The sequence below is a fragment of the Apodemus sylvaticus genome, chromosome X (assembly GCF_947179515.1).
Source record: "Apodemus sylvaticus chromosome X, mApoSyl1.1, whole genome shotgun sequence".
NCBI lineage: Eukaryota > Metazoa > Chordata > Mammalia > Rodentia > Muridae > Apodemus > Apodemus sylvaticus.
The window spans coordinates 57706135-57726007 of NC_067495.1; the positions used below are offsets into that span (position 1 = coordinate 57706135).

General features: G+C 39.1%; 1 protein-coding gene and 1 pseudogene across 1 annotated transcript; both read left to right on the forward strand.

Annotated features, from left to right (window-relative positions):
• Positions 1 to 520: 520 nt before the first annotated feature.
• LOC127674498 (60S ribosomal protein L7a-like) lies at positions 521 to 15256 on the forward strand (annotated as a pseudogene).
• A 27-nt stretch (positions 15257 to 15283) lies between these two features.
• Positions 15284 to 17645, forward strand: LOC127674384 (G-protein coupled receptor 83-like). The gene is made up of 4 exons (XM_052170181.1): positions 15284 to 15673; positions 15876 to 16001; positions 16385 to 16518; positions 16925 to 17645. Exons 1-4 carry the CDS (start codon positions 15284 to 15286, stop codon positions 17643 to 17645), a joined length of 1371 nt encoding a protein of 456 aa, XP_052026141.1.
• Positions 17646 to 19873: the final 2228 nt, after the last annotated feature.

Sequence of the window (19873 nt, forward strand, 5' to 3'; positions counted from 1 at the left end):
GGAACACTCACCATGAGTATGCATAGTTCCATTCAGTAAGGAGTGAGTAGTGACAGACTAAAAGAGAGAAAATCAGAAGCACTTTCTCTGCTTCCAGTCTGCTGTGAGATAAGCTAATAAGTTCCTTCACATCATTTTTCCAAAATTTTTATCTTCATCACAGCCCAGAAATACTGGACCTAGTCAACAATTTATTGAAACACCTGTAACTATAAGTCAAAATAAAATTTTCACCCTTTAAGTTGTTTATGAAGGATATTTTGCCCTAATGACAAAAAGCCTAATTCATTTACTCTATGTAATCTACTACTCTAGTAAAAGTTAGAAACAATCAAATAGCCTATTAAAATTTCTACAAATTGTCCTAAAGATAAGCAACAAATTCATTAATTCTTGGTTACAATGAAAATGTTGGATTCCACCAGCCGAGCAAGATGCCCAAAGGAAAGAAAGCCAAGGGGAAGAAGGTGGTCCCAGCCCCCTTCTTTAGGAGGCAAACAGATCCTTTATGGAAAGTCCCATGAACTTTGGCCTTGAACAGAACATCCAGTCCAACAAAGATCTAACATGCTTCTTCAAATTGCCCCGCTACATCAGGCTGCAGCAGCAAAGAGCCATCCTCTATAAGTGGCTCAAAGTCCCTCCTGCCATTAACCAGTTCACCCAGGCCCTGGCCAGGCAAACAGCTACTCAGCTGCTTAAGCTTGCCCACAAGTACAGGCCAGAGACAAAGCAGGAGAAGAAGCAAAGGCTACTGGCCTGTGCAGAGAACAAAGCTGCCTGCAAAGGGGACGAACCAACTAAGAGACCACCTGTGCTCTGAGCAGGAGTCAACACAGTCACCAACTTGGTGGAGAAGAATAAGGCTCAGCTGGTGCTTATTGCCTATGCTATAGAACCCATTGAGCTTGTGGTTTCCCTGCCTGGCTGTGTCAAAAGATGGGGGTGCCCTTCTGCATCATCAAAGGAAAGGCCAGGCTGGGGCGCCTGGTACAAAGGTGGACATACATCACTGTTGCCTTCACACAGGTTAACTTGGAAGACAAGGGCGCTCTGGCTAAGCTGGTGGAAGCTATTAGGAACAATTATAATGACAGATATGCTGAGATCCTCTGCCACTGGGGAGGCAACACAAGCTGGAAAAGGCAAAGGCTAAAGAACTCACTACCAAGTTGGGTTAAATGGACTCTAAGTTTTCTGTACATAAATATAATTACAAAATTATTTTCCATTTTAAAAAAAGAAAATGTTGGATTTGAGTTATGACTTGTTCCTTTCTCCTGTCCCCAGCTTAGTATGATCAAAGTTATGTACTGGACAGCAGATGCCAAAATAAATGTCTCTTTTATCCAAGACTCCAATGTACAAACATAACATCTTCTCAGATGAAATAAGAATGCTGTGTTTCTGACCCATTTAGCATTTGTGTTTCAGAAAGTGTAATATGGATTAGAGTTGTGAGATTTACAACCACTCAAACCTGCACAAATACTACATGATATATCCCAGTCAAGGGCAAGGGACAAACACTAAGTCCTGATCTTCATTACAAGTACGTTTCTAAGAAAGAAATTCCAAGGCAGAAGAGGTAGGCATACATGATTAATGGTTATCACCTTGCTTAGCATTCTGCTTATAAAGCAAGTGTCTCTCCAGGATAAAGACACTTCCTTAGTTTCTATCTGGAACAGTGATACAAGATTTTATATATTGAGAGAAAGGCAATATACAAGACTAGTAGTTAAACAACACCCTCAAATATAACTTTCTTTGAAAATAAGGAGTTAGGTAATAAGCAGTGGAAATAAATCTGGTAGCCCAATAAGAAAAATAGCCTAAGCCTTAGAGATTAGTTAGATTAACAGCAAGATCCAGGAAATTGCATGGCTAAACACAATCTTCAAACTGGGTTTTAGAGAGGGTCCCAGAGTCTGGCATAAAATACCAACCCTGCAAAGAAGGCCACATTTAATTGCATCACGGTAGAGCAATTTATTTTCCAGAGCATTGTTGAAAACAATATTGCAATCATCTGGCAATCACTGAAAGTTAATACCTGGCTATGATACCATCAGTGCAGACAGATGAAAGAAAGAGATCAGGAAACGAGACAAAAATATTCTTGCTAAAGCCACTGTCATCCAGAATGACTGTGCAGTATCGAAGCCTGAACTCACTGAAAAGAAACATCAGAGGCTGTTTGTTGTAGTGGAAATTTACTTCATTGAAATAATTTAGTCAACAAACAAATAATCAAATAATAAGTTTTACTTTTAGTTACAAATTTTACACAACAGATTATTGAAAACATTCAATAAAAATATCCACTACACATGAGATATACAAACATCCACAGGGGAAAATACAGGCAATGGAAACTTCCTTTTGAGAAGTAGGATGTTTGCACTTGAATTTAAGAGTTAGCAAGTTTGAATCAGTTATTTTAAGTACATCAGAGAAACCAAAGAAAACATAATTAAGTTAAAAAGGTTTAATTACAGTGTTTCAAAGTATGACATAGCAATAAAACAGAAATAATAAAGTGTAAGTTCTACAGTAAAAGTACCATGAACCAAGAAATAAATTTGCACCAAAGAACTAACTTGAAGACAAGTCAATGGAAGTTATACAACTTCTATCAGAAAGAAAAATAATGATGCTAAATGAACAGAATTATAACTAAATGTATCATAATCTAACTATTAAATGAAAAGAGAGAGGGATAGAGGTAGTAGGAGACAGATAAAAGGACATTGCTGATTCAAAGCTACACAACAAAGACAGCTTCCAAATCACTAACAAACCTGCTGTACGATATCTAAATCAGCTCCATGTACTGGGGCACAGGATCAGCTGCAGGTGCAGATGGAAACCGGAAGAATCCTGTCCCAGACTGCTCCTTGGTTTCTGTGTCCTGAGTGTTCTAGGTTGGTCCCTCTGAACAGAAATGGTGGTCTTACCTGTGCTCACAGGTGTGTCCCCACTCCTGGGAGACCAGCTTTCTCCTGGTGGTATTTGGGTATGGAGCCAAGAAAGTGTAACAAAGCCTTGAACACATGGGCACAGGGGAAATTTTCCTGAACAGAACACCAGTGACTTATGCTCTAAGATCAAGAATCAACAAATGGGACCTCATAAAATTGCAAAGTTTCTGTTAGGCAAAGGACAAAATGGCAACCAACAGATTGAGAAAAGATCTTTACCAATACCACATCCAATAGAGGGTTACTAACCAAAATATACAAAGAACTCAAGAAGGTAGACTTCAGAGAAACAAATAACTATATTAAAAATTTGGGAACAGAACTAAACAGAGAATTCTCAACTGAGGAAACCTCAATGGCTGATAAGCACCTAAAGGAGTAATGTTTAATATCCTTAGTCATTAGGGAAATGCAAATCAAAACAATCCTGAGATTCTGCCTCACATCAGTCAGAATGGCTAAGATGAAAAACTCAGGAGACAGCAGATGTTGGAAAGGAAGTGGAGAAAGAGGAACACTCCTCCACTGCTGGTGGGGTTGCAAGCTGGTAAAACCACTGAAAATCAGTTTGGCTGGAGGTTTCTCAGAAAATTGGACATAGCACTACCTGAAGACCCACCTATACCACTCCTGGGCATATATCCAGAAGATGCTACAACATGAAATAAGAACACATGCACCACTATGTTCATAGCAGTCCTATTTATAATAGCCAGAAGCTGGAAAGAACCCAGATGTCCCTCAACAGAGAAATGGATACAGAAAATGTGATACATTTACACAATGGAGTATTACTCACCTATTAAAAAAATAAATTCATGAAATTTTTAAACGAATGGATGGAGCTTGAAAATATCATCCTGAGTGAGGTAACTCAGTCACAAAAGAACATATATGGTATGCACTCACTGATAAGTGGATATTAGCCGTCTCATATACACTTAACAAACCTGGATGCAATTGTAGATGCTTGGAAGTGCTTGCTTACAGGAGCCTGATATGGCTGTCTCCTGAGTGTTTCTGACAGAGCATGACAGATATAGAGGCAGATGTTTGCAGCCAATGATTGGACTGAGCTCGGGGTCCCAGATGGAGGAGTTGAAGAAGGGACTGAAGGAGTTGAAAGAGTTTGCAGCCCTATGGAGAGAGCAACAGCATCAACAGGCCAGACCCCCTGGAGCTCCCAGGGACTGGACCACCAACTAAAAAGTACATATAGAGGGACCCATGGTTCCGGCCATCTATGTGGCAGAGAATGGCCTTGTTTTTCATCAGTAGGAGGAGAGGCTCTTCGTCCTGAGGGTGTTTGATGCCCCAGTGTAGGGGAATGCCAGGGTGGGAAGAATGGAGGGTGGGTGAGGGAGCACCCTCATAGCGGCAGGGGGAGGGGCAACGGCGTGAGGGTTTCCAAAGGGGAGACCTGGAAAGGGGAAAACATTTGAAATGTAAATAAAGAAAATATCCAATTAAAAAAATGAAAAAATCTAAATCAGAAATAAAGTCCAGAAAGTAGAGGGACAGTATATTAAACTGTTATAATTTATTAACTAAGAATCTTATGTATCTCTATACAATATTTTTCTATACAATATATTTAAATGAATATGACTAAAATATTAAAAACACACAACTATCTGCTAAAGGTCTGATTTATACTCTGTATAAAGATATACTACAGCAATTGATTGCTAGCAGATCTTTAGTAAAAAATAATAAAGAAATTTAACAAAATGAATACAAAAGTTTTACCTTGAAAACTACAAACCATTCTTGAAAAATTAAGTAAAATGTAAATAAAATGAAAGCTTTTTGTGAATATCACTTTCATAAATTCAAAGGCAACAAGTTAATATGAAGAAGTTAATGTTCTTCACAATTACTACATATTGAATGAAGTTCTTATCAAACATCAGGCAGGCTATTTTGCCCCAAGTGACAAACTGAACCCAGATTTTACATGAAAACCTGAGGAATCCATATGATCAAAATAATCATTGGACAATGAAAATATCTGACCCAGAAATGACTATTTCAGTTTACTACGAAGCTTCAGCAATCATGATGGTGAGATAATGCTATATAAATATAGATATCAGTAGAACAAAAGTGAGGGTTGAGAAATTATGTTTTATGTTTACAATAAACTGATTTTCAAAAACTATTCTAAGAGCATGCAATGGAGGAAGAACTAATATTTTCATCAAATGATTTTGGGCTCACTGGATAAATCACTTGCAGAAAAAAAAGTATGACCCATATTTGATAACATATTCAGCAATTCACTTATAAATGAACAATATATCAAATTTCTAAAACTGAAGTTTTTATTTTAAAAAGATAGGAATAATCTTCGTGACCTTGTATTAAATGATGGATTCTTAGATGAAGCACTAAAACACTTTAGAAGTAAAAGGAAAATAAATACATGTGATATAATACAAAGTAAAGTATCTTGTGTTTCAAATTATCAAGAAGGTAGAGAGAAAAACTCAGAAGAGAAACTATTCATAAATCATATACACAGTAAATGATGTGGACTCACATCACATAAATAAGACAAAAAATTCAATAATTTAAAATAAAAAATTCCAATGAGCAAAATATTTGAATAGAAACTTCTCCAACAAAAATATGCAAATTGTTGACATGAAGAGATACTGAACAATATTTGCGGCTGCAGAACTGCAAATAAATACCAAAATGAGATCTTAATTCATACCCACTATGATAGCTATAAGGCTATATCATATATTTATTTATAGGAAGAAATGCAAAAATGGAGAAAATGAACTTATTGTGAAAGAATCCTATTCTCACATCTCAAGAAGAAAATTAAATACCAAGGATTTGGTGAAGATTTAGTATCTGGAATATAAAAGTAGAATTTAAAACGTGAACAAGCACTAAGAAACAAATACCTTAATTGGCAAATGAGTAAATGAACGGAACATCCTTCTTCAAACACAAGAGAACAAATGGTCAAAATCTAAATAAACAATGTTCAAGGCCTTTAACTATCAGACATGTATAAATCAACACTACACTGAGAATGAGTTGGGGTTCTACTGGCCTGCAATCCTAGTACAGGCTGAGTGAGACAATAGGGTCATGAGTTGAAGGACAGCCTGCACAATTTAACAAGACTTTATCTCAAAACAAACTACATGTATATTTTACACTAGTCAGAATGGTGTCAGAATTAAAAAAATAGATAATGTTAAATGTTGATGAGGATGTGAAGTGTTTTTTAAAAAGCTGTAAAATTCTGGTAAGAATGTGAATTATTGCAGTCACTATACAGTATGGTGGTTCCTCAAAACAGTAAAAAAAAAAAAAAAAAAAAAAAAAAAAAAAAAAAAAAAAAAACAGAACTATAATGTAATCTAACTGTATGATATCTTGGTGTATACCCAAAGCATTTAAGTCAATGCAAAAATGTAACACACATGTTTATTACAGCACTGTTTACAATATCTAAGTTATGGGATTAACTTCTGTGCCCCTACACAGATGAATGGATAAGTAATGGAGAGATAATTCAGCAGTTAAGAGCACTTCATTTTTTTTTCTAGAGTACTGGAATTCTCTTCTTTGCACCCACATTAGCTAGCCATAACTCCATCTCTAGGGATTCTGGATTTTAGAAGAACCGGCATTCCTGTACACACACAGACACACACACACACACAAATATATATCCTTGAAAAATATGAAATGTAGTATATATTTATAATGGAATTCTATTCAGCCATAAAAAAGAATGAAATTTTGTCATTTGTAGGAAATTCAAAAGAAATGGAGACCAATCTGTAAAGTGAAATAATCCAGACTCAGGAAAACAAGTATATTATTAGTATTGTCTTGTTAACATACCTGGAAAAGTAACTTAATAGATAAAGGGTTTGCTTTCGTTCATAGGTCTCACAGTTTACTATACAGTCTTTTATAGTGAGGAAATCACAGTGAAAGAAGCATGAAGGAGCTGCTTATATTGTATCCATACTCAAGAAGCATAGAAAATGAATATGTATGCTTATCTATATTATCTTTCCCTTCTTATTCAGTCCTGGACCATTGCCCATGGAATGGTACCCCTCATATTTTATGTGGGTCATCATCACATTTCAGTTATCACAATGTAAACAATCCTTTGTGGTCATACCCATAAATTCGTGTCTAGATTCTAGTGGTTCTAGATTCCTTCATATTGAAAATCAATATTAATATATCCTTGAAAAATCTAAATTTCATGAGATAAGATATCAAGTGGTGTATATTTTATCTCATATGGAATTTAGAGGAATAAAAACAACATGATAGTAAGGTTGTGGGGTGAAAACTATTAGGCATGTAGGAAGAGAGAAAAAAGAGGGGAAGAAAGGGTAAGAGAAAGCATGAGCAATGTTCATTACATATGAAAATATCACAATCAAAATCATTCACCCTGCCAGAACCGTACAAATACAGAGGTGGATGCTCTCAGCCAACCATTGCACTGAATGTGGGGGTCCCGGATGGAGGAGTTGGAGAAAGGACTGAAGGAGCTGAAGGGGTTTGCAATACCACGGGAGGAACAACAATGTCAACCAACCAGACCTCTTCCCCCCAAAGCTCCCAGGAACAAAGCCACCAACCAAAGAGTACACATGGCTCCAGCTGCATGTGTAGCAGAGGATTGCCTTGTTAGGCATCAATGGGAGGCAAGGTCTTGGTCCTAAGAAGGCTCAATAGATTCCCCAGTGTAGGGGAATAGAGGGTGGAGAGGTGGGAGTGGGTGAGTGGGCGAAGGAACAGAAGCAGGGGGGAGGGAGGATAGGAGGAGGGTTTCCAGGAGAGGGGGAAAAACCAGAGTAAGGAGATAACACTTGAAATATAAATAAATTTAAAAAATAAAAAAGAATAAGAAAAAAAAAACTTTAAAAGGAAAGCAGTGCGTGGCTGGAGAGACAGCCCACTCACTGAGAGTTCTGACCTTTTCCCAGAGAACCTGGGTTTGGTTTCCTGGATGCACATGATTGCTTAACTGATTGTATAACTTCCAGTTCCAGGGGATCCAATGTCATCTTCAGTCTTACAAGGGCACCACATATACATATGGTGCACATACATATATACAAGCACAACACATATACATATACATATACATATATGTATAAAATAATATTTTCATAAAGGAAACTACTATATTAAACAAGACCATAAACTCATCTATAATTGTATTTATATAAAATAACTCATATGTAAAATATCTATATGCAAAAAGTACATGAGTTATTTTTTTAAGGTTGAAGAATACTGCTTAGTTTAGGTACAATAAAAAGAAATAAGTACCACGTTTCTTTTTGTGATCCTGAAAAGGTTCTAGAACGTATTTCAGTGATGGTTGTATAAGTCTGTGTGTATTACATAATCACTTGATTGTGAAGTTTATGTACAGACAGAATTTCAGTAACAAGACAGCTATTTCTGCTTCATATTCAGTAAGCATGATATTATAAAAGTGCTATTTAGATTAATCTGACTTGGTTGAGCCATAGCTATTGCTGTCCAGTGGTGCAGAGAGGAGGGAGGTCAGATGGATGAGTTAGGAAGTAGCCTCCTAAAAATATTAAGAAGAGTTTAGTAAGATGTTAGGATAAATATAGAGAAAGACTGTTTTGTGGCAGGAATCATAGACAAGGTTAGGTAATTTGATGGGGGTACAAATATTCCCAGGTCAATAAACAACTAAAGGAAATGTATAGGTTGGCTTGCTGTTTTCTCTCTGCGGCAAGCTACATTTACTTTCTGACAGAAAAGTCCATAAGTTACAGAACAATCTCACATAAACCCAATACACCAGAACTTCTAAATGCACAACGTATGGCAATCAAATCCATAAAGGAAACAGGCATGTTTAACATTATTTGTCACTTCAGAGAACTTATCTCGAGGCATCATGAGAATGTGGGGAATCATAAGGTATAGGGGACTGCTTGACTTTCCCACTAATATTTCCACCTGAAGCACGTTATTTGCCTTTTGGTTTGTTTTCGAAAAAGAAAAGTATACGTGTGTGTGTGTGTGTGTGTGTGTGTGTGTGTATTTTTTAAAAAACATACTAATTTTGGTTTAAAGCTTTTAAAATCAACACCATTGTGTAAGATTAGGTACCAAGTGTGCCCTTGTGTTCAACAAAGAAAACCCTCATCCTTTTGTTGGGGAGGGCTGTGCCTTAGAGAAATGCTTAGGTTGTGGTGGAGTGGAAGATAAATGCAGAAATTTGCCTGTGTTTGAATATAAATTCTGGGAAACAGTGGCTTGGAAAACTGCCTGCCATATTAGAGCATTCAAAACTAGCACTCCGTGGGCAGCAAAAGAAGCCACGGAACCCTCAGCCTCTCTCTCCTCCCCCCTGCGCGCCCCTTCTCTGGACCAATAGTCTGAAGCTCCGCCCACTCCTCCTTCCGGGTGGAATCCTATAAATCTGTTACCAGGAGGGCTTTGATCTGTGGGACAAGCTTGACAGCTCCGGAGCTTGTGCTCTCTTTCTTCAACCCTTGATTGGCTGGCTTGAGCTAACTCTCCGTGAGCCACACGTGCAGGCGCTGCATTCCTTAGCTAGAAGATTTCGGAATACCAAGAAGTGCAGCTTTAGAAGCAAGCTGCAAATCCAACTCAAATCCCAAACACTTAATGGAAGAGAGAGCTGTGTCTTGGCTGTATCAAAGCCTGGCAGGATAAAGAAGACGATTTCTGCAAGGTTAATGATACTTTTGCCTACCTAAGAGAAGAACAAGGAGTAGGAAAGGAAGAATGAATTGTGTGATATGCAGTCAGCAGAATAATTACTTCAAAGTCACTGTAGGATAAAAGCAAGTTAGATGATCTTATCCAAATGGCTGCCTTCTTGGTCTGGAATTCACTGTTCACCCTTGTGCTTTTTTGAGGTTATCCCATTGTTGGTTGAGGGGCTCATGAAGTCTAAAGGCATTGTGGGCCTATAGAGGTCTGATCAATGACTGTCAGAAGTCGACTATGGATTTGACATTGACGTTTAGCAAAATGGAAGAATAGTTGGTAATGTTTCTAGAGTGCTTGACCTCTCTTTCAGTGTGGAACAGATTGTATAGACCCCTTTAAAGAGGAAATGCTGAGTTAAATGAAGATGCTGGCTGATTTATGGTTAAGAGAGCTTTGATAAAGGTGTGAGAAGATAAGGAATCTTTCAATATTGTCTAGGAGCAAATTTTAGCTGTAGGAGAGATGTAAGAGCATACTCTTTGGCTTGTTAAATAAATTTGGTGTCCAATTTTATAAACAGAATTTCTCCTGCTTCTGCATTTAGTGAATTGACCCTGTGCAGAAAACAGCACAGTGTTTCTAGACTGGTCACAGAAGGAACCTCTGGATGCTGCAAAGATGAGCTTGCTTTGACCATGCTTTGGGTAAACATTTTTTGAATATATTTATATACAAATGCAAACATTTTTAATATCTCCTGGTAAAATTTAGGGTGAGGAAAAAATATGAGGTGTTTCTATTCTGAAATATTTCATTTTATTAAAAGCCAGAAGTAACTGGGAGAGGAGTCTATCACACAAACTCATAGAACGATGAGGAGTGGGGCTCTCCTGACTTCTCTAAAGGAAATCAAGTATACTCGAGAAAGATTTAAGAAAATCTTTATCTTTGAGGGAAAATATTTAGTGATTTTGACAGATGGAGTTAGTCCTCAACTCTTTGGTGAGAAATATGTTGTAAAAGAATTACAAAAAATCTGGAGAATTTGCATATTACTGAGCAGAAAATCAGATGTGAAAAGATTAAGGGCACCTCTGTTCTACACAGAGATACTCAGTGAGTCATTGCATCTAAGAGCTCTCTGATTGCTTATATATTCCTTGGAGAGAATTCGGAAGAGAGATCATGGAGGAAATGAGGAACCCAATCTGTGAATTAGAAGTACAGTGTGAGGTTATTTTTTCTACCTGAACACAATACAAGCAAGCATGCGCGAGCGCACACACACACACACACACACACACACACACACACACACACACACACACGAAGCCCAAAATGAGGGCAGAAAAGAATTTTCTAGAAATAAATTAGCTGAACCACAAGTGGTTCGAATAATGTTTTTTAAAGTGACTCTTGTGAATTTTACGCCAGGAAACTCCTGTTTCTGTCTTCTCATCTTCCTTGTATTTTCCCCTCTACTTTCCTTCTCCTAAGGGGGAAAAATGGAACCGTGGAAAATACTCGCCACTCTGGTTTTGCAAAAGCTCATGCATAGTTTTTATATCACATACGTTGTTTGGCACGACCGTAGGTACACTCTAAGGCAGCTTTCTAAAGACGTCTTTTCCCTAACTGTTTATTTCTCCCATTCACCTGCCACCTTCCGCCTCCAGATTCCCAGGCTCTGCGGTTCCGGAAGGCTCCGTCCTGTCTGCTTGGTTATGGCTCCATGCAGATTTTTAAAAAAAATCTGACGACCAAGTTACCTTGGGGAGGTGGGTAGCAGGAAATTTGGGATGAAAGAACTTGAGCAGAGAGGTGTTTGTTAATTACATTCTGGTTGATGAACTGAAATGGGAGTATTTAGATAGATGAGTGAGGTTTAAAAAAAGAGTAATGTACCCCATCCGCAGCAACCAAACCCCCAAATTCAGATGCACCATCTGGTCTAGCCCCCAAAGTGTCCATGTCTTAATAGGGAAGACTAGAGCCTCAGTTACACAGTGAGAGTGTGGAAAAAATTAACTGGCTCAGATTTAGCTGCGGAGGCCACCTGTGCCCCCCCCAGCTCCCCCACCCTGTGTGTTGCGGACCCAGACAGCATCTCGTGGTACAGGCAAAGTCTCGCGCAAAGCTGTCAGCCCTCGCGGGGCCCCGCCCCCTATTGCTTAGGGTCACTTCCCAGTCCCACTGACGCGGGGGAGTGCGCACGACTCTGCCTGCGGCAGTTGGCTGTGGTGCGCAGAGCCAGAGGCACCTCTGGCTCAGAAGTGGGAACGGACCTGGATGGACAGGCGGCTAGTCCGCTAGTTCATCTTCATCTCTCCTCTGCCTGACCAGCAGACTGAGGCTGGTAGACTTCTAGCTTTCCTGTCCGTCTCTGGATTCTAAGGTGAGTCTCTCAATATTCACAGGAAAGACTGGAGATATGTGGGGGTGAGCTGCTGTCTCTGCGACTGACAACAGGTAAACAGGGAAACGGGCAGATCAAGTCAGACTGCCTATGAAATAGAAAGATTTGGGGACATAGCAGCCCCAAGTCAACCAGGCTGTATTTTTTTTTTTCAGGATTCATTTCTTCCACAGGTTATCTGGAAGCGCTAAATACCGAATTCTTAAGAGCTCTGGGTGAGTCCCTAGAAATTCCCTCCTGTTTTGTCTGTTCCTATCATCAGGGATCCTGGCACTCCTGAAAAGTGAGGATATCTGCTCTAAAGGCTGTTAGAAAGCGCTCCTTTGTATTTACTACATCCCATCCCATTCTCAGGCTTCTGGATGCTTTCGCCCCCGCACCGTCGCACTTCCACAATGAGAAAACGCTGTTTTTGTTGTTGTTGTTGTTGTTGATACTAGGGTGGTGGTGGTGGAGGGGGTGATGGAAGTGGTGATTTCTTGCGCATCAAAGTACGCACAAACTGTAAGCTTGACCTCATGACTTGGAAAGCCAGCTGCCAGTTTTAGAGATGCAGGGTAGACATTCCCTTCCCAGACCCCTGACCCTCCTCCCTATTTTGTTCTCTAGGGAGAAGGTGGGCTGCAAAGGGCTGGCAGCAGGGCTATGTCTCCTCCCACAGTAACCCTTCCCTGCTGGAATCATTTGCTTGAGAACTGGGGAGGGGGCCCCAACTGGGGTAGAGAGGAATCAGTGTTCGTCAGCCCTTTTACCAGCAAGACAGTAAAGAACAAATCTCTCTAATTAGAACTCTAGGATCTCAGTCTCCAGGGAGTTGCTGGAGGTTGAGGGGTGGTCACCAATAGCAACCACCCTCGCGAGGCCGAGGTCTCAAGATGACGTGGTTCCTTAAAGCACCGCCCTCTTGAAATTTGGGGAAGGGGCTATGAATGAAATTACATATTCCTCTCCACTGCCCCCTTCTGACTAAAGGGAAATCTTGCTTGAGAGAAGTAGTTCAGAGTTTTTAATCCTTTCCCCACTTGATGGTTTAGAAAATTCCAGAAACGGCTTGGAGCTCCCTCCCCCGCCCCTCATATTCCTTTGCAACAAAGGGAGGGGCAGAAGCTCAAACCTTAAGGCTCAAAACCTGGCTTATTTTGAAGCTATGTTGGGGCACCCCTTGCTCAGCCCCACACCACAGCCTGACTGCCCCCAATCAGAAGAGAAATTTAGGAACTGTACGCAATCAAAAGGGACCCCAAACATTAGCATAAGGATTCTCCTTGTTTTCTCCATACCACAAACATTCTTGAGACAGGCTAACACTATACATCTCCACTTAGAACTGGGTTATTACAGCCCAGGCTGTCTTCAAATTTGGGGTCCTTCTGCTTTAGCATTACTGGTTCTGGAAAAACAAGTGGGGGCACCCTGATTAAAATATTTGTCATGTAATTGTGGAGTGTTTAATGTACAACTCAGTTTTTTCAAGCATCCTAAGTGTCACTCAGCTACATCCAAAATTTTCCATAGTACATGTTGTGGTAAAGGAGTCAGAAAGAGGTAAGAAGAAGAGAGAAAAACAAGGAAAATCTGTGACTCCTCCCCAGTATAACCAATACCACAAACAGCACTACATTATTTGTTCTACACAAACATATATCAGACACACTGAAAAAAACATACTATGCAAGTGCATGTACAGCAGAGAAACTTAACACAAAATTACATAGCATGCAAGCACTTAACACACACTCAGGTCTTGTTTAGAAAATGCACACTATAAAAGTCTGCATCACGGCAATATAATCATGCTACATATGAGTTTACATAAACAACAGAACACTAAATTAAGTCAGTCACACAAAACAGATATACAGAAATGTTCATGCACAACCCCATGGACATGAACTAACAACAAAACCACCCCCCACCCCCCCACAAACACACACACACACACACACACACACACACACACGCAGGCACGCATGCACGTGCACACACACACACACACACACACGGGAGAAATGTCATTTTCTCCCTTTTAACAATTTAGGTGCTTAAAAACAACCATTGAGAAAATGGATTCAAACAGAAGGAAACATGGAGAATTTTCTATCATGAAGAAGTTGTTTGAATAGTATACATGCCCATTCACGCATACAGATTTAATCTTCTGTACCAGCTTATGAAGCATATAGTATCTCCATTAGATAATTAGAGAAACAAAGGAAAAATAACTTTTAAGTATGTAGTTTTATTTTTGGTTGACACAATGATTATGCATATTTGTGGTGTATATTATTACATTTTCACAAATGTATGCAGTGCAAAATTATTGGACTATATGGTATTGGCATAGATTTCATCTCACAAATTTATCTTTTCTTTATGTTGAAAACATTTTTGAGGGTTTTTATTTTAAATTTAGAACTATGTAATTAAATTTGTCAGTCAGTTATTTGCACAGTCATGCTGCTACTTAGTGACAGGATAATGTGGAAATGAAAACAAAAGTCTTGCTTTTAAGTTTACAGTCTCTGACATCTTACCCTTTTACATGTATGCAAACACACACATTACTTCCCATGTCCTTTATTAAATAGGTGACAACTGCTGCAGTTAGAGACTAACCATCTACTTAGAAGCCCATTTATTCTTGCTTGATCATTTTATTTACACAAAATTCTTCACAAAGCAAGGTAGAAAGGTAAGACTTCCATAATCCTACAACTCTATGGAAATAATCCAGTATACCTGTCCTGCTAGACCTCAATAACCCAAATTGATTAGGCATTAATTACTAAACAATTAATTAATGGAATATGTATTAGAAGGCAGTGACTGTTCTACGCAATATTTATATAATATTATGGTAAGAATACATGCTGGTATATTTATCATTCTATATGTGTAATCTAATTTGCTTCACAGGATTCTTTCATATCCGTGAAAGTGGGCTGACTAGCAAGCCTGCTAGCTTCTATTTAAAAAAAGAAGTGAAGACCTGGCTCCTGGCTTCTTTGTTAGACCCACTGTTCTATACAATGCTAATGTGTTTGATCCTTCTCATTTTAGGTGGAACCAGAAGTTTCTGTTTGCAACGATTTGGAAAAGGAGTTCAGATTCTATATCCTTTATGGTCCCTTGAGACCTGCTTAATTCTCCCCAAACAAAAATGAATACTTCCTTCAAGGGAGTATCTCCCTTCCTGTCAGAAATGGAAAGTGCCATTGATTGGCTTGGAGAAAATGTCACTTGGGTTCCATCAATCGAGGATCAAAGCTGCAATTACACAACCCAGAATGGAACCAATATCTCCAGTACAGAATCGGGAGGGCCGAAAGGAACTGTGAGTAAATGGATAGGAGGCAATCCCCACATCATGGCAAAGATCGTGCTGACATTTGCATATGCTGTCATCATAGTGATATCTCTCTTTGGCAACTCCCTGGTATGCCAAGTTTTTGTCAAGCACAAGGAAATCAAGAAATCAACAGGCCTTCTCATCTTCAATCTGGCAATATCTGACATTTTGATAATCCTGCTCAACAGTCCGTTTGCTCTGGTAAGTGATTTATAGAATTGCTTTCAGCACTTCAGAATGAAGCTGCTCCATTTTAGGAGTGGGTGATGGAACGTAGAAAACAAACAGGAGTATGGGTGCCTGGGGCCTTCATTCTAGATTCTCACTTCTCTGTAATGCTTAAGGGCAACATTTTAATAATTAACCTATTCTCCTTCCTCCTTTTCTTGTTTTCTTACCCTAGGCTCGTTTCCTGAGTGGACAGTGGGTTTTTGGTAGGATCATGTGCCATGTCAGTCGGTTTGCTCAGTACTGCTCCCTGCATGTCTCAACTCTTACACTGATGGCAGTTGCTATGGACCGGCACCGGGTAAGACAACTTGAGGACACTCCTGAATAAAAGTGCAGGGAGTGAGAAACAGCCAGGAATTTTAGACATCTTACAGGAATCTACAGGGTGGAAAGATCTTTGAGAATAGAATATTTTCAGACACATTTTCCCATTGTCATCCATATTCTTACAGCTGGAGACCATTTAGATTTTCAGAGATTTGAGATTATATATGTGTGTTTTATGCCTTCTCTCTTTCCCCCCTAAACTACCTTCAATCCATTGTGTTTATATTGGAATAAGATAAATTAATAGTCCAAGTAAATTCTGATATCCAAGCAGAAACGTATTAACCTGTGCCTGATTATGTAAACCTCACTGACCTGGGCTGATTCAGGAAGGCTGTTGCTTCCCTTTTGTAGGTAATTCTGCACCCAATGAAACCAAGGCTGACTCACACCCAAAGCCTAATTGTTGTTGGCGTGATCTGGAGTATTGCAGTGTTCCTTGCTCTGCCGCATGCAATTTACCAAAATGTGGTCACTCTCGTCAACATGTAAGTAAGACATAATGGATAATTTCACCTTTTTATTTCTAGAGACTCCCAGGAAGTTCACATTTGTAATGTTCTTAACTTCTCTTTCATCACTTCCCCATTTTCCTGAATAGAAGATATGGTGCCATTTTCTAATTCCAATCTGTTAGTAGAACCAAGGGGATGGGCAATCAAGATAACTAGCAATGAAGAATCTGGTTGTCTTCAGTTTAATCTATACCTAGACTAGACCTGCAAGAGATAACATTTTAGTTAGCCTCCTTAGTTTTACAATTAAAGAAATTAAGGTCTAAAGTTTCAAGAGTCTGGGATTTTTTTATTGACATGTTCTATAAAGTAGCTATTAGAAGTATTCAGGTGTTCATTCGGTTAGTATTATCTTATTTTGTATTCTGCTTTCCTCCAGGGATGGTGATACTAGGAGCTACTGCCTCCCTTCCTTTCCTGGACCCAGCGTACTGGTTTCGAAGTATGTCGACCTTGGGACATTTGTCTTGTTGTATATCCTGCCACTTCTGGTGATTGTTGTAACCTATTCTCACCTAGGAAAGAGGTTGTGGATTCAAAATGCTATTGGTGATGCATCTGCTCGTCAACTTATGGCACACTACCAGAAGCGCAAGAAGAGCATCAGGATGCTGATACTTATTGTATTGGTCTTTGCTGTTTGTTGGTTTCCACTTAACTTCTATGTGGTTCTTATTTCCAGTGCAGGTGTAGAAAACGACAGTGTGCTTTTCTATGCCTTTCATTGGTTTGCAATGAGCAGCACCTGCTACAATCCTTTCATCTACTGTTGGCTCAACAGGAGCTTCCGTGCCAAACTAAGATCCATATCATCTATGAGGATGCAAACACTGTTTGTGTGTAGTAACTCCCAGGTTCAGCAAATACAACCACGGGAGAGTCATGAGCTTAGGGAGCTGCAGACATCTTCACTGCTACGAGTTCCCCTGGCTGTTCCAGAACCCCAGGTTTTAGAGGATCCCAGTTTGGCTACAGGGGATAATTCCCAGGTCTCTGTCCAAGGGGAGTGGGAAGATCCAGATCCCTCTCTAGATGAAGAACCAGGGCCCTCAACCAAGGATACTTACTTTTGCATCCACGTGCAGACTAGCAGTCACTAAGTTGGACAACCACCTGATCCAGTGGAATCTTATTTAATGAGTACCTTGGCACAGATAATTCAGAGATAGAATAACCTTTAACTTAGATGCTGAGGACCGTGTTTTAACATCATGTGCAGCCTCACAAATCCATGTATGGTTTTGATTCATAGTTCTGGCAGCAGAACTCTAATTGATTAGTCTGCTGTGCCATATTCGAGAAAACTGACTGTGCCAAACCCTGAAAGAATTTGTTGGCTTACCTACCTTTACTTACTTTGCAGATGCATTTATGAGAACTAGATTTCCTGAATAAGATTATTTTGTTGCCTCCAGTTTTGACTTGTGATTCTTACTAGTAGAGATAATATAATGGAGGAACTGTGGTTGAAAGATATCAGTGTAAAAGAATTACTAGGAAGATTACGTGGTAGCTCCTCTCTGCCACTAGATACACCTTCCTTTGCTTCACTGCCCCTATGCACCGACTTGGTGCTGTTATATTATTTTCTGCATCAACATAGTCTGAGGCTAACACTCATGTTAAGGAACAAGTGATACTGGTGAATGACTCTGAACTTCTATTACCCCATCTTTGTAAATGTGACTGTAAAATTCAGTCTTTGTACAGATCTTTGACTTTAGACTGATTTCCCCAGCTTCAGATATCTCATTTTGTGTACAAACTGTAGACTTTATCTGGAGGAACTATTTGATATTTGTACTAGCTAATTTAACTAGTGTATACTGGCATATGTGGTCTCTGATGAATTTATTGACATTTCCTATCAGAACTGCCCATCTGAATTGACTATCCACTGATTTGTGGTCATATCTCTCCCCTAATATTTCCAATGACAACTGGATTAGCATTTTCAACCCCTAAACTGCTCCCTGTCAGCTATATTTTTTTGCATCCTAAATTGGAACATGACATAATCAAGTGCTTACATGTACATACAAGCATACAGTTTTATGTTAACACAGATATAAGCATGTATATATTGCTCCTTGTTACCTCTCATGCTATCCACCTGCCTGGTGCTCTCACTTTTTTCTACCTGTAATTTCCATGCTAACTGAGCCTAGACAAGATTTCATGCCTTAAAGTGAAGTCTTGCAGGCTCTGAGATTGTGGCAACTTTTGCCTCTAGAATCAGCATTTCTTTACAGTTGGTGCTTCACTTTTTCCTTTGATTTTATTTTATGTTTTTTTTATGTTGTTTATCTCCCTGTGAAAGTTGTACAGATTCATAATCTCAATTGTGCTCTTCTGTGCTAATTCCATTCCTTTGCTGTTTCTATGCTTTCCCCTAACTACATTGTCCCTAAAGGCTCTAGTTTTATTTCTCCTTCTCATATGCAGCATTTCAACTCAATTCACTTTATTTCACATTCTATTCTTTTATAAATTATATTAGTTTCACATGCTGGGTATGGTATATATTCTCATTTAAACATATCCCTGTAGATTACAACACTGTTTCTCCTTCCAGCATTTCACCCAGGTGCTCACTTTTCCATATTTCATTGTTCTGGGCTATTAAACTTGGATTTTTTGGTTGCTGCCTTAACCAGAGGTTCACAACTTCCTGTGCTGAGGCTCATCATCTCTTCAGTAATTGAAGCCTCCTCATTTCCGGTGCTTTGTTCCACCCTAGCCTCTATCTTTCTCTGTTTGCTTTCCCTACTTTGCATCTCCTTCTCCCTCCCAGTCCCCATCTCCCTTCCCTCTCCCTGTCCTTGTCTCTTGTTCTCTTCTTCCTTCACTCCTCCATCTCCTTGGTGTTGCGCTCAGTCTAATATTAATTCATTATTCCTTTTCCAGTTTTCCCAGTACACAGATCTCCCTCCAGTTTCATATACTTTTATCTTTTGTCACAGAGATTTCCTTCCTTCCTAGGAGAGTAAACATTTTTGTTTGTGTGTGTTATGTTATCTTAGAAAATCCATCAGAGGGCACCATGTGCTAGGATATTGAGAAGAGTGTAACAGTTTCCTTGAGATCTCAGCATTCCTTGATGAGATTGTTCCTTCTAGATGAATTGTTTGCTTATATTTTCTTTGTGAATAGTTATAATTTAATATCTGATTATAAATGTAGGTTTTAGTATCTGCTTATAAATTTAAGAGCTATAACATTGTGAACTAATTTAAGCTAACTTTCTGTAGAAGACAAATTTATTCATGGCCACAAACTTTTCCTTAGGTATGGGACCTTTTGTGATCTAATTGATTTATTTTAGCAG